Raw genomic sequence first — 15,635 nt, forward strand, 5'->3', positions numbered from 1 at the left:
AAGCGCTACATATGAGCAATTTAATTGCAACATGGCATAGCTGAAGCTTGTCCCCGGACGCTAGATTGGAACATTGCGTAACTGAGAAGACAATCGGGCGATCGGATAATTGGATCTGTCACGTTGTACCTTGTTATACAACCCGCTATTAATTAAAGGCTCGAATTTCTTTCTGATGCTGTCAGAGAGGAAGAGAGACAGACAAACAGAATTATTCAGTCTGCGCTCTGGGACAAAATCCTTCAAGCGCCTTAATCATAAGCAGTACGCATCTACGCAACTACGGACGTAGCTTTACATAATACTTCATATTAATGTGCTACAGCGTGAAGAAGGGAAAAGAAATAGAAAATGATAAGCAGATAAATTATTATAAGTAGAGAAATTATAAGCAGATAAATTATTATAAATAGAGAATTTTGTTAACAAGCACGGAAGAATTATGAAAAGAGATGCATAAGTGAATAAATGAACTTAATTTAAACGCAAGATTTTAATCATATATTGACAATGTAAAGTGAATTCGAATACTTAGTAGCGCTTACGAATTTCATGCAGCAAGTAAAACAAATGCAATTAGTTTTTACGCAGAGCTGTGTGGAAGCAAGTATGGATAGAGTAAATCTTTGAATGCATTCAGTGAACCTTGCAAGTGAGAACGTGATCTTTCTCCTTATGATGTAACATCTTCCTTTCCGTGGAAAGATGAAGATTCACTGGCGTTTCATCGATTTCCACACAGCGCAATTATCGGAATCGCGCCGAGGGAAAACTGTGCGATCCATCGTGAATGTCAAATGACCTGTGCTGAAAAAGCGACACCGCGGAGACACGCGTATATACATCCGATCTGCGCTTATAAGCCATTTATTTGTTGGTTAAGATATTGCGCCGCGTCAGAAAAGAGATACGCGAGAGCAGTCGATTTCTCAGAGGCCGCGCGGCCGCGTCGTGACGTTGAAATGTGATCGGGCTTATCTTCATGATGTACGAGATGCAAACACTCATTACATCCGCCGGTGCGAGGGAGCGGAATCTTGCCGGGGGAGAAAAAAAATATGTATGACGCCGCGGGGAGATTCAACGTGAGGGAAAGCTTTCATTTGGAAATTGTGTGAGTTCTCCGGCGAGAAACTCGATCTCTCTTTTTCTCCCTCTCTTTCTCTCTCTCTCTCTGCTGAACGCGCGTCGTGAACGATTACGTGACGCGCGTAATTGCTCGAATAGGAAGGCCAGGTATTTGTTAGCCGACGGCGAGAGAGAACGCAGAGAAAAATACATCAACCTTTTGACATATGCTCGCTGCGCTAAGCTCCTCAGCTTCCTGAACTTCTCGCCGGGTGCCGGCCGGCTTTACAAATGACCTCTTAAAGGATAAAAAAAACCGTGCACTTCGCGTAATTACTTTATTAATAACTCCCGACGTCTCCTCGCGTGAAACATTTCTCTCGGCGATGTGCACGATAAGAACGCGATTCATACAGCGTAAAGCGTCGAGGGGCGCTTTATTTATTTATCGGACTCTGTAGCGGGGAGGGCGCAGTTCGCAGACGGCGGCGAATGGCTCGAAATTCGAAGGCTTTCGAGAAAATTGCGAACGCGAGCGCCGCGGGGGAAAAAGCTCGCCTTTATGCGGCTAGGTTGCGACACGAAGTAGACGCGTGAGCGGGGACGGCGGAGGCGGCGGGAGATTTGTCAGACTCAAAGGCAACAGGGAGCAAAAGTTCTTCGTGTACTTCGGCAATTTCCTCGACGCCTGGACGAGTACACGCATGGCACTGGGGCGGGCATCATCCATGCCCGGAGAAACTCGAAGAAGTTCGCGGCTGAGATTCTCGAGGTAGCGTTGAAATGGATGATACCGCTATTTTTATAAACCGCGAATCATATACGCGTGTATATAATATGTGTGTGTGTGTGTGTGTGTGTGTGTGTGCGCGCGCGCGTGCATGTGTGTACGTATATATGTGTTGAGGGTGACGGGACGATTTTACCACTTCTTTCGCAGAAATCGAAAATTGGCTCCTAACTTGGATCGCCTCAAAAGACGAGACATTTTTTTGAGATGGAATTCGAAAATTGCCTGAGAGGTGGGAAAAAGTAGTAGCCAGTGATAGACAATACTTTGATTGATCTGTTCATTCATTTTGTTCTGAAATAAATGCATTTTTGACCACAGAAAACGGACCGAACTAATTTGTACTCCCAATAATTCGACATTTTACGACGAGGTTCGAAGATTCGAAGATTTAAAGTTGAGTTATTCGAAGCTTCGAGCTCTATTCGAAGATTCGAAATATCGGAATTGTTAATAGAACTAATTTTGGGGAGCGCAACAAAATACTATGCAATTAGAGAATATTAATTTAACCTGGATAACATTGAGACGTCCTAAAACATCGTAGAAACGTCCTTTGGGCAATAAGCTCTTGTCTATAACTTTGCTGTAGTGCGTAAGCCATAAGCGTATTGACCAACCACGGTCGATTATTATTCTAATAACTGTTATTGGTCAGTTTGCTTAATATTTTTATCTTGAAGTAGGGTTGTGGATGGGGGTAGACGTCTAAGATGTCTAAACAACGTCTTTGAGATGTCTTTTAGACATACTTGTTGGATAAGTGTCTTTAGTTCGGTTCCGAGATTTGATTTAATCTCGATACCGAACTAAAGACACTTATGCCTGGTTTAAAATAAAGTGAATGAAGAAAGCGCAAATAATAAACAACAAGTCTCGTCAACTGTATTTTAAAATCAATGTAAATTTCGCCATGATATGTAACAGTATGATATAATGCAAGAAAAAATTATATTCTTTAGGACAATAAATACTATTTACTATGCCCGCAAAACTAACATACGTACTTTCCAATTCTTGAACCTTCGAATATTCAAACATTCGAATATCCGAATATTCGAATTTTCACACGTCAAAATTTCATTATTCGAATATAATTTGTCAGAGGTTCAAAAATTCGCAATTTTGAAGAGCTGAAGCTTTGAATATTTTTAACCATAATAGATCACTCGAGACGTTCGCTCACGCGAAGCAAACGGGGCGACCAATAGACGCGAATTTACCAAACACCCGATAGACGCAAATTTGCGGAGCATTGTATGTAACTCGATCGCATTGTTACATGTACACTGCGATTAGCAGTATCGGAACATTGTCGCATCCATATATGAGGATATATGCAGCGTTGCTGCATCTCACGCTGTCGCGAAAAACGTCCGGTAATTCTCTTGCATAATTACATAATGGATCAAATAATATATGAAGATAAAGAAACACGAGAGAAAGAGAGAGAGAGAGAGAGAGAGCGTTCTGTACATTTACATTACATTTTTTTCTCGCTCTCGGTAATTAACAACAGCATTCTTCCTCTCGGGTTCGCGCGCGAACGGGATCATTGTGAAAACAACGTAATGCAGAAAAATCGATAGGGGCGTAATACCTTTTTGAACGCCCCTCGATTTTAGAGCACCATCTCTGTGCGATTGCCAGGCTGGCCGTTACGCGCGTATGAGGGTCGGAGTAATGACTGTAATAATACAAATTCTGGACATTCTGGCCGGGTGAAACGAGTTTAAGCGGATTACACGGGACGGTAGCGTGGCGGCCGTACCGGCGTTTAAATACGGATCCTTTTTGCGTCGTCGGCCGACCTCGTAATATGGACATTTTGCGTCACGCCTCGATTAATAATCTTTTCCGATAACGTTTTGTCGGTACGATTACCGGCGCATTACGTACGGAATCGCTCGCATGCGTGAATTTCTCGCCGATATCGCGCAGATTAATTCGCGGATCCGTAAACGCAGATTTGTTGCTTTCTCACCCGCCGTTACCGCGATATCCGTCAAATGGTCGAGCCAGTCGGCGACTGCGAATGTTTGTCGTTGTGATTAGAAAAATAGTTGCGCAGTTGCGTGCCTGCGTGTACGCAGTAACGTCGTTTAGCATTGGTTGCGCAAACTTTGCTTTCAGCTTAGGAATGCAAACAGGCCTCTCGGTCCACCGAGTTCTGTGATTGCAAAAATAAATACAACTATTTATTTAACAGTCGAGCCGCGAAACCTCGCGAGCTGATTTCAATAAACCCGAAAGGCGTCACTTGCCGCGTTCTCGTTGCACGTACGCGAGCTATGTATATGGAAAAGTTGGAATATTAAACATGCGCTTTGTGCAACGAAGCGACGGGACCTCGTTATAAAACCAGCGCAGGGGTCTTGGATGATTATCAGCCGTGAGATCCCCGTGCTATTTCGACGTGGTTCTCGATTATCCAGTCGACGCTTCGTTGATATCGTTATCGAATAACGTACGAAACTAATAAATAGCCGTTTCTGCTCGTCCCGTTTAAAACGACGCTTATTTACGGCGAATGCAATTTGGCCACCAGCTACCGGATACGCGTCGACGCGACCAAAAACTCCGGACATGACATTGTTACGGTTACCGCGCGCGAGATTCCCTTGCCAGCAACGGCAGACACGGTAACTATGATCAACTGTATACAACCTCATTATGTAGTTACGTTATAAGGCACGTCGATTCTCCTACGAGGAGAATTCTCCGCGCGGTAACCTTCTGCCGGCTTTGTGCTGCGAGCGAATCTAACGTCTACTCGTTAACTATTAATTACGGTAGGCAATTTGGCGGTACGTCCGATCCTCATCGCGCGAATGCGTAAGCCCGTTTGTAGAAATTAATTAACCTCGAAATTTCTTGCCTTCGACGAACAAGCTGGCACAGAAGACTCTCCGTCGTTAGCGTATTTTTCAGGTGTATTAACGTTACAGTTATACAGTGAAGAAACATTTTGTACTTGTGTTAAAATCGGTCGTTGTTAAAACTTTGTGTTGAATTTTTAACATATCTGTTAATTTAATACATTTTGTTTATGTTATCTCAATATTTTGTGTTGATATTCAACACATGTATAAATGCTAAAATAACATTTGTAAGTGTTAAAATAACACATTGTATACTTCATCGCCGATTAACATATTATCGATGTTAATTTTGTGTTAATGTTTTACATTATATTTGTGTTATTTTTCAGAATGTTCACCTTATGTTAAATTAACACAAAAACTTGTGTGGACCCTTTGCGATATGTGAGATGTGTTAAATTTAATACAAAGTTTACCGTGTAAAGAGTATTAGCCGCGATATGAACGTTATTTAATTTATTTATTGGAATAATTCATAACTCTTGATATTTCCGATTTCCCTTGAAAATTACAGTGTATTATTCACTGTCCTCAACGTCGAATATTACGTGTAACGAGATACACATAGATTTTTCATGAGACGACTGTGGATTTTTGCCCGTTTCTGCAATATACGCTAGTCTCCCCTGGTCTCTTTCTTTTTCTCTTCCTCTTTCCCTCTTTTTTCTTTAGTGTACCTTCCAATCCGGATAATCCTCCTCCTGGCAATACGTACAGTGATTCTTATATTTTCCCTCTTGCTGCTAAATCACTGCAGTAATGATTGCTCTCGCTGCCGTGACAGGGGATGAATGCCTCGTTATTACGTTTCAATTAGCGAGTCCCACCCGTGCCGATCACGAAATCGCTCGCATTATATTAGATCGATCGCATCGCGCGTGCGTGTGCTCGGGATCCGCTTATATTTTTTCATTCGCCCATGTAACGAATCTCATCAAGACTGTAATGGATTTCCCGGTCGCGCAAAAACGTAATCTTGCCGATAGCATCGGACGCGCAATCGAATGTTGCACGTGAACGTGTTACGGGAAGGTTGATGTAACGTCGAGAATGAATCCCTCCGGCGACGACGATGGCTTTATCTCCAAACTTTGACGGTAATTCGCCGGTTTCGTAAAATTCGATTCTATCTGCAATATAATAATCCTTTTACAAGATACAAGATATACGATCTTTCCTTTTTTGCGCGAATAACATATTCGGAGTTGAAACATTCTGTATATTACGATTTTTCTTAACTTCATACATAATTCGTTACGTTACATTTACATTACGTTTACGTGAGTATTCATATTGTGACCACGTCTAACAATTAACCCAAATAACCATCTTTTAGTCTTTGTACTCTTTTCTTCCTCTTTTTCTCTTTTTTCCCGAAATAGAGTTAAAAGGAAGTAATATGTGGCGCGTCACTTCAAAACCACGCAGGGCGCACAGGATCGCACAGTGCTCGGGATACAAAGGCTCAAAAGCGTTTCGCCGCTACCAGGAGCCTCTCGTTTAATAGGTGCGTGCGCGGGAAAATTACGGAAGTGCCGGTCGTGAATCCCAGGCTGACGCAAAACGCTCTTTATGTTTTGCGGTCTTCCCGGCGAAAAGGTGAGTTACGAGACACACTCGCCGCGCGCACGGTCGGTGGATATTTTGCCGGTTCCGAAGGAGGGCGGAAAATTCGACATCGCGCCCGCTGGTTTGTCGAAACATCCTCGCGGAAACCTATTAGCGGTTGTACTTCGGGAAGAAGGAGGGAAAAAAGAGGCCCGGATGGGGTTGTAAATGGCGATTTACGGTCACACGCGAACGTCGTAAATGCACGCGCGCCGGCCAGAGCGCACATGCTCTTCCCCTCTCTCTTTCTCTCTGAATGAAAAGAGATCGCAGTGCGAAAAATGCGTCGGCTTCGGGTCAACCTTGCCGATAATAAAAGTGCAAGACGGGGGAGGGAAAGGTGTGGGAGGTGATATATACCGGCGGGAAATGTATGTATGCTACGCGCGCTAAGCCGCTCGTAAATAATAGCCGAGGATTTCGCGGGTGCTGCAGATAAGCGATCCCTCGCGCTAATTTAATCTCGCTTTATCCCGAGTGTTTTAATACCGTGTTTAAATTTAATGGACCCGGGTCATTTAATTTTTCCGGAGTGAAACTCTCTCTCTCTTTCTCCCTCTTCTCCGCCCCCCCCCCCCNATAATACTAATGCGTATTTATTAGGTACTTCCATCCGTAAAGGTATCTTCGTAAGAAGAGCGATTAAAAGACCACGTGCAAGAGTCGGATGCGAATCCTCGAGAGTTCGAATGTTACAATTACCTCTCGCGCGCGATCGCACTTCGTCGTTGAACATAGTCCAGTCGCGGACTGTGGTGATACGTGCAATATATTTGAAGTTTCACCAACGCTAATCAGCATTCGAAGAACCATCGAAAAATTTGGCTGGCTTTATTTCTTTTTTATTTATTTATTAATTTTTCTATAGAGAAGGTAATATTATGATCCTTGTAGGTATTACGACGCCACTTAATATTTCCGTTATTGGTGAATTCTAGTAAATTACTTATGTTTTCAACTCTAAATATTGATTATTAGCAAAGTTGTTGTACGAAATGTAAATGAGGGAGCGTAATATCACTTTCTCCTCTGCTGAATTCCTGACTAACAAATACGAGGCGAGAGTCGAACACAGCTATTGCTACATGCGCGGCGGTAAATAACATGTTGCGAGAGAGTGCGGTCCCGCATTTCTATTTTTCGTCTCCCTCCGTGACTTTCCGAGAGATCTCCATTTATAGAAATACGAGAAACATGACTCGCGACTTCTCTCGAACACGGACGATATTCGTCCGCGTTAGCGGTTACAAGGCAGGCAGGAAGGAAGACGGGGTGTATCCTCGGGTGGCTTTCTCGTGGCGGCACGCGGAGGGTCGTTGCGCGCACGTACGCGGCAGGACGTGTCATCGACTTACGGCCCGACTCGAGTCCGGCTTATGTAATACATAAAGCAGGACACTAGCTCGCGATATGAAGCCGAGGAATCGCGCGCGTCAAGGCGTCTCGCGGACTTGGCCCCCGAACAGGGAGTGATTTATGACGGCGAGCGCGCATGATTATGGAGATTTTCTCGCCGGTGCGCGCGCGTCTACTTATCCGCCGGCTGCTCCACGGCCGCGTTGCGAGGATATTGATTCCCCCCGTGCGATTTTGCATAACCGTTACCGTATTCCCCCCCCCCCCCCCCCCGCTTTTATTCTTCTACATTTTTTTACGAAGCGCGAACACTCCAACGCCCGATGATTCGTCGAGGCGCGGTTACTCGGTTACCCTTGTCGTTATTAATTACTACCAACGCGTGCCGTCGAGTATATATAAGCGCACTTGGTTATTTGCTTATATAGATAATGACGGATACGGGCTTCTTACGATCGCGTTACGTCGGACGATGCCTCTTCCCGAATTCAGGGCGGAATTGTAGACCGTCGTTGGTGAAAGTGGAAATGTGCGACGCGGCGCAACGAGGTCACGTTAATTTCAAGTTTTCTCTACTGAGCCGTTCGCTCAAGTCTTACCTACTACGGTAAGAACGTCGATTGTTATTTTTCAATATCTATTTATGCGCGAAAATTTCGCAGATACCGCCCAGTGTGGTTAAACTCGATGTAATTGAATTAATTACGTTAGTATCAGGAAATAAAGGGGGAGAGCGAAAGAGAAAGAGAGAGGGGGATGTTAGTTTGCAATTTCTGTTTGTACGCTTGACAGTTTCGTTATGGTTAATTAAACTTTGTTTATGGGACGTTGGTGGTGTGGGACACGTACGTACGAAATAGAATGCGCGCAACTCACGTACGTGTTGTACATCAAATTGAATAACAATGATTGTGTAGCTATTATTACTGCACGACGGCAAATTGCTTCATACACGTTGGAGCGAGAAGCGAGACTCTTGATGGAAAAAATCAAATAAATTGACTCCGCGCGCCAATTCTCCGTCGTCATGTAATTATTATATTTTCCGCCTGCGCGACTCTCTGTCCATCGATTTTCCGACTCCGCCGCCACGATTATTATATACGTACATATATATACATACATATATACATATATATATATACATATATATATATATATATATATATATCGTTCGTTGATAACTAAAAACTGTGAGACATCCCTGCCGTGAAATTGCCCTTTTTCGCGCCACGCGCGCGTGTATTGCGCGCGAGTGGAAATGGAAATTTGTACATACTGTGCAAACGCATCTACACTGCTCCGGTATGTATCGCGGATTCGTAACACCGGAATCTTGTGTAACCGTGTCGGCAACGAAAATTACGTGTAACCGCTGTTTGAACTGCTGCTGCCGGCGCTGCTACTGAATTTGACCGCTTGTCAGCTACTTTCAATTACACGGCTCTCCGCAGCGCGTTCCGAGGCTTGAGTTTCGGCGTGAATTCTAGGACGAAGCTATCGATTGAGCCTAGGTAAACGGATTAGCACCGCCGCCGGATACGTGTCGGCCAGAACGACCACTTTCGCGCCTTCCGATCTCGACGCGCGGATTCTTTTGTCCCGGACGCGGCCCGAGAAACCCTCAATGTTCCAGACTGATCGATTTTACCTTCCAGTTTATGATCCGGTTATTGAGTTTACCCTCGTACAGGTGGGTTGTTACGGCAACGGCATGTTACAAATTGCAACTACCGATTATACAAACGGTTTAGATTTCATTTCCCCTCGGAAGATCGTCGATGAAACCAAGTAATTTTCCCCCAATTGCGTAACGCAATTTATTTATTCGTTCCTCAGCGTCGATCGGGACTTTACTTTGACGGAATTACGGTATTTTGAGGTTTACTTGTCAAGACATTTGCGCGGGACGTTAAAAAGGCGGCAAAGACGGCGTTCAATCCGTGTTTCCGTTAAAGCGAAGCCGAATTTGGATCGATCAAAGACTCGCCTGATGAAAATAAGTTCTCGAGTGTTCCGTATAAAACTGCGCATTGAGTCGAATCGGAATGAGCTTTCCCTATAATTACCCTGTCTCTATAATTACGGAGACTAACGACGCGATTTTGTGCGTGTCGGTGGAAAGCTACGTTCCCGCTCGCGCAACTCCGCGAGATTGATTTTCCGCAATTAGAGAACGGCCTTAACGAGTTTCCGCTGGAACGGAGAGCTTTTTGCCGACCATACCGCTTGTTCCCCGTCGCGTCGACGACTCGCATGTCTTAATGGATTCCCGAGAGCCTCAATATTGTCCGAAAAGATTGCAATTCTCTCACTCGGCGGCCGACTTGATCAACGACGCTCGTCGTCATTTGATAGGATTCGGAGAAAAGTAAGGGAAGACAGGTTTAGAGAGCAGAGGGAGGCCTTTTTGAAGCCCTCCCTCTTTATTAAAAGCCTGGTTTTCTTCCGGTTATTTGATCCCGAAGCAGAGAACGTGGGAAAAAAAGACGTCCTCCTTCAAGAGAGAGTTCGTAAACGACGACAAAAAATGGCGTACGACCTGAATAACAAACTGTTCAAAGGGGATATCTTTAATAAGTAACGCGGGATAAACGTCCTTTCCCCTTCACACACACACACACACACACACACACACACACACACACACACTCTCTCTCTCTCTCTCTCTCTCTTTGTTTTTCTTTTACCTTTCACTCTTTCTTTCTCTCGCAGCTTAAGACGCGACTCGCGAACTGATTAAAAACCATCGTGGCTAAATCGCGATCCGAGTTAATTGCGCGATCGCAATTACGCGCGCCGCATGCGACGCCCAGTGCGTCCGGAAGCGGATTATATTAAAAAATACTCGTGTCAAAGAGAACGACGTGAGTCGCGCCTGTTAATTAATTCCCTTTCGGACCGTTATCGCGGATAAGGATTAAGTCGAGCTTACTACGTCCGGTCGAGAGAAAACTCGCGTTCTTTTCACGTCACCGTGCCGTAATAGCACGCGATCGCTTCTGGCGAAGCTGCTGTCAACTTGCGCCGCGGTCGCCTTTTCGATGCCGGCGGTTTACAAATTCGCGTCGTTCACCGGTCCCGTTGTTGTTGTTTACTCATTTCGCGAAGCTCGCGTCGACGGATTCGTACCTCGCGAAAAAAACATCGCGGCTGGTGCCGCGCCAGGAAATTGCGACGGATTAACGCGTCAAGCGTTCAATACCTCGCGGAATAGCTCGTCGCTGACCGAAAGCGCTTGTTAGATTCTGCACCACCGATTACGAAGGGTTTCTAATGCGCCCGGAATCGCCGCTCATCGCTTATGCACTTGCGGGCGAGAGAGAGAGAGAGAGAGAGAGCTGCGTGCCCGTGAATCGTTCGCATATACGTCAATCAAGTCGGCGCTGAATTCACATTAGCGTTAAACGCACACGCAGCACACAAACACGCGCGCCCCTGGCCGGGTATCTACACATCGGCGCCGTTCATGCAAGTATTTCCGCGTCCGTTCACGGCTAATTGGCCGGGAGCAATAAAATCGGCGCGCAAATATATCAGTTTGATGCGCGAACATGATAAGAGATGATCGGATCGAGGGACTGACCTGCGCGCATCGCGTGAATCAAGGAACTTTTATGTAGCTCGAGTCACTTCTATTTCGATGTTACGCCGTCTTGCAAACGACGATGGGTAAAACGGTTCGATTTTGGCCCCCGGAGCGACAAGCAAAAACGGCATATTTTTCTGCGGTTTTTAAACCGCTGAATCTGATTCTGACCTTTAAGAAGTCTGAATTTGTCAGGAAAGTATTGAAATCAGCATATGAAGATTTCTGTTTATTAAAAGCGTTTCGCTTTTGTAGTGTTTTACTACTTGAAAATGTAAGATTTACGCGACAAATATTTTTACGCACCAAGATCCGTTTTGACCGAATAAAGCCTTCGTTTGTTAATTTCGGTTGTTTACGTATCGATCGGTTTTCACGAAATATTGTTTATTTTATTATAATTTTACATTTTCACTAACACACCGTTCTGATAATGAATCTTCTTGTATATTTAATAGCTTCATATTGTGGTTATAATACGTTCCCGAAAAATTAAACTTTTTCAAAGACTGCGATCAGATTCAGCAGTTCAAAAACAAGAAAACATACTGTTTCTACTTACCACTGTGAGGTCCGAAATCGGCCGGTTTCATCCATCGTTCTTGTCGGCTTGACAACATTCAAAAGTGACAAAAGTTCGCGCGACCTTCTCCGTCGCGTAATACGGATATTTGAATATCAATCGTCACGTTAAATTGAAATTATATTCAGGCATACGCGGTCTCGAGATTTTCCTTAGATTCCCAGTCGTCAATTTCTCCGTTACTCCGCGCGGTCTCCAGCGGAGCATCGCGCGTTCACGCCGGTTCACGGGAGTCAGTCGCAAAGAAGTGGGATCTCAATGTCTCTCTCTTGATAGCCGGTGAGACAATCGCCGCGAGTGTTTGCATGCCGCACTCAATTACGTTCTCGAGCCAATACGCGCATGGAGCACCGTCGCTTTTGCGTTGTCTGTGTGCGCATCAGGTCTGTGTTCGACACGGCGAGCCGGGTAGTTCCGATTGCAAGGAGCACGCGTCCCGTAACCACAAGAGCGCTCGGTGACGATTATTTGCTTGTTCCCACGCGTCGGCGACTTTTCATTATTCAACCGGCGACGCGCCCGTAAAACGGCCGCCGGTGGCTGCGCAATCTCGCAGTCGTCGCGGCCGTCGGCCTCGCTAAACCTTGCGTCCCCGGATAAACCCTTGCACGTGTTTCCGCACATTAGCACGTATGCCATCTCCCGGTACGTGGCGCGCTCGAGCAACCCTCCACCCGCGCGATTATCCCGGATCACTGACTATGAAGCGACAATTATCGGCGCGAGAGTGAGCGCGCGACTGCGATCGGACACGTTCCCGAAGCGGTAGGCCGCGCGAGTTCTCCGCGAGCGTTTGCGCAACTTCCAAGTTGCCGCGGCCGAACTGACGCAATCTCCGCCGGCGTAATTACTTCGGATTACGCCCTGAGCGACGGCCACGTGAGCGAGCGAACGAACGCGGATAAACGTTACGTAACTCGGGGCGATCTCGGACGCGTGAGCGCCGCGAAAATTCCAAAGCTGATCCCTCCGTGGATGACTCCCGGCGATCGCGGATCCTTTCATCACCGGGGTGCTGATTTCGGGCGCGATGGACGTCCGATCGGACATCTGAGCGACTCGTTATTGCTCCCACCAATTCCCGTACTCCCACGCACGCACACGTTCGGCAGATTAGAGCGACCGCCGTGTTAAATTCTTCCGATCGAGCAAAATGTCGAAGTGAAATTCACCGTTCGCGGGAGAAGTTAATTCCCTTTCGAGATGATACCGCGCGAGATGAAATTCCGGCTGGCATCCCCGAGCAGACTCGAGGATATGTCGGGTCCGATGAGTGTTTTCGAATTCCCCGGGAGAGCACGTTCCCCTCATTAATTCCCGATTAGTGATGCAAGGCTGGCCAGTGATTACAGGCAGACGTACGCGAAAAAGCTCGACTCGCTTCCGTGGCGGCGGTTCTTCGGGCTCAACGCGTAATGGAGCCGGGCTTTCTTGCGCGGTACGTTTGCTTTTGTTAAACACACCGTCACCCGTTCCGCCGGCGATACTCTCCTCTCCGCGGGCGTTAATGGCATCATAAGTGTGCTAATTGGGAAAAGGGAAGAGCGCGGGACTTCATCAGCGGGCGCTTGATTGCGAAGATTAGCCCTCCGGCGTGCGCGGTGCCGGCATTAATTTCACCGGTGCGATAAGTTCGCCGGACGAGCGCGAAAATGGCAGGACGGTGTCAGATTTCATCGCTGACATTCAATTACGCTGATTAGTCCCGCAGGCGTGCGCACGCCGTTATCTCGAGCGTTTCCGCGACGACGCGGTAAGTTTCCGCGAGGACGTTGCGGGCGAAGTCGGGCTTAACCCGCTCGCCAACGCTCGCGACGAGGGCGGCGGGATTTCGCGCGAGATAGCGGCAACGTACCTTGGCTGACCGCGATCGCCTCGATAACCAGCAGAAAACCAGCGAGTACCAGCACGGCGAGCCAGCGACACAGCATTTTTAACACCTCGTTCGCCCGCTGCACTACCGATCCTTGCTCGTTTAACCGTTTCCTTCTTACCCTCTCTTTTTTCTACTCACTGCGACGAGCACCACGCGTACTCATCGATCTCTTTTTCTTCCCTCTCTCTCTCTCTTTCTCGCTATATCCGCGCACTGTACAACGTGTCCTCACTGCGACGGTATCCCCGGTGTTTTCGGTAGTTCCTCGCGTCGAGCCGAGGAAACAGCGCGCCTCCACGACGGCTCGGTCTCGCCCTCTTCGAGAATCTGTTCCTGTACTCTCCCCGACTCTCACACGCACACCTAGGCGCGCTTCGACACGGAAATCTCCACTGCACCACGATTAACACCTCGGGGAGACGAATCATCCACCGCGGCCGGCTCTGAGTTCGTGAAAGTCACCGGAAGAACGCGGATAGATAATCGCGAGCCGGCGCTCTCTCCGACGAGGGTGGATCTCCTCTCTCTCAACCTCTCACAAGTCCACGGCAATCCGCGGCTCCTTCACAGACGCTGTTCCGCGGCCGAGCTGCGGCTGGCCCCGACGACACCCGCGCTCACGTGGAGCCCTCGTCGCGACGCGCGACCCGCGAGTGGTCAGCATCTTCCGGCCGGGACCAGCGCGTTCGCATTCGGTCAATCGCTCGCGCGTTCCGACAGACTGTCCGATTAACTCGCGGGACCCTGTCGGACGGTCGTCATCGTACGGACCGCGTGCTCGACGTCTCGTGTCGTCGCCGTCGTCGTCGTCGTCCCGCGCGACGACGATGAACCCGCATGGACCAGCAGCCGCCGACGCGGATGAGGCCTGCCGCTCGGCGTCGCGGCGCGAAATGATCCTGCGGGGGAGACTTTCCTCGGCGCGCCTGCGCGCTGACTTTGCTGCGTTCGCCGCGGATAAAGCGCGGACCGGTTACGCGCAGACCGCTGCTCCTCTCTTCTCTCCTTCTCTCTGTCGGTGCCTCCGCATCCCCGCTGCGATTCCCTCTTCCTCCTGGCGCGGCCGCCGGGGGTGATCGCTGCGAGATCGAGGGTGCACCGGAACGCACACACGCCCGTCGAGAAAGGTCCGTCTTGTTGTCGACCCCGCGCGCGCGCGCCTGTCTTCCTCGGAGAATTATGATGTTGTCGCCGTTGACGGATCGGCGAACTTTGCCCGCATTAGACGTCGGTTATTGTCGGCTGTCGCGGCCCTTTCTCACGGCCACCGCAAGACCCGCGACAGTCTAATTCCCTCAGCCGCCTCGTCTCGCGGGAGAATTCGCGCTCGTCGAGGGACGCGAACGCCGAACGAGACGGCCGCGATCTCGAGTCGACTTTCGCCCCGTCAAATATTTATTTCTACAACATAGCAGAAGCTAAGATAGCTGAATGAGTTCAACTTCAGTTCTAGTGATATAATATAACCCCGTACTTTGAACCTGAGAATGTCTGAAATTCCCGTTTTCGGTGTTTTAGCGTGAAACTCAACATCAAAATTTCGACTTACGGGTGATTTCGTGCTAATGCGTAATCGACGGAATATCGCGAATACGGTAGCTGTAAGTGGCGGAGCTATTTATGTCGAGCAAACCGGTGGAAGTAACTCTACCTCTTTCTCTTTCTCTCTCTCTCTCTCTCTCGTTGTACATTATTCTTTTATGTTTTTTTATGTTATTTCTCATATAGTTCGATACATATATTTTGCTTATTTTTCAATAATTTCATTTATATTTTCATACAACTCTGATCAACTCTTTATGATCATACATACATATACTGCATTGCAGTATTATTATGCGGAAAAAAATAATTATCTCCGACAACTAGAAACTAGCTATCCA

At 47.4% G+C, this 15,635-nt stretch overlaps 1 protein-coding gene across 1 annotated transcript in view; it reads right to left on the bottom strand.

The window, feature by feature from the left end:
• Positions 1–14,541, bottom strand: part of LOC106743947 (lachesin) — a 349,556-nt gene extending 335,015 nt beyond the window's left edge. Inside the window, exon 1 of the mRNA XM_014618306.1 lies at positions 13,732–14,541. Within this exon, the coding sequence (XP_014473792.1) occupies positions 13,732–13,807 (76 nt within the window). The 5' untranslated portion in view covers positions 13,808–14,541. The remainder of the gene's footprint in view (positions 1–13,731) is intronic.
• Positions 14,542–15,635: the final 1,094 nt, after the last annotated feature.

Source organism: Dinoponera quadriceps, unplaced genomic scaffold, assembly GCF_001313825.1.
Source record: "Dinoponera quadriceps isolate SergipeBrazil2010 unplaced genomic scaffold, ASM131382v1 scaffold1070, whole genome shotgun sequence".
In the NCBI taxonomy this organism is placed as follows: Eukaryota; Metazoa; Arthropoda; class Insecta; order Hymenoptera; family Formicidae; genus Dinoponera; species Dinoponera quadriceps.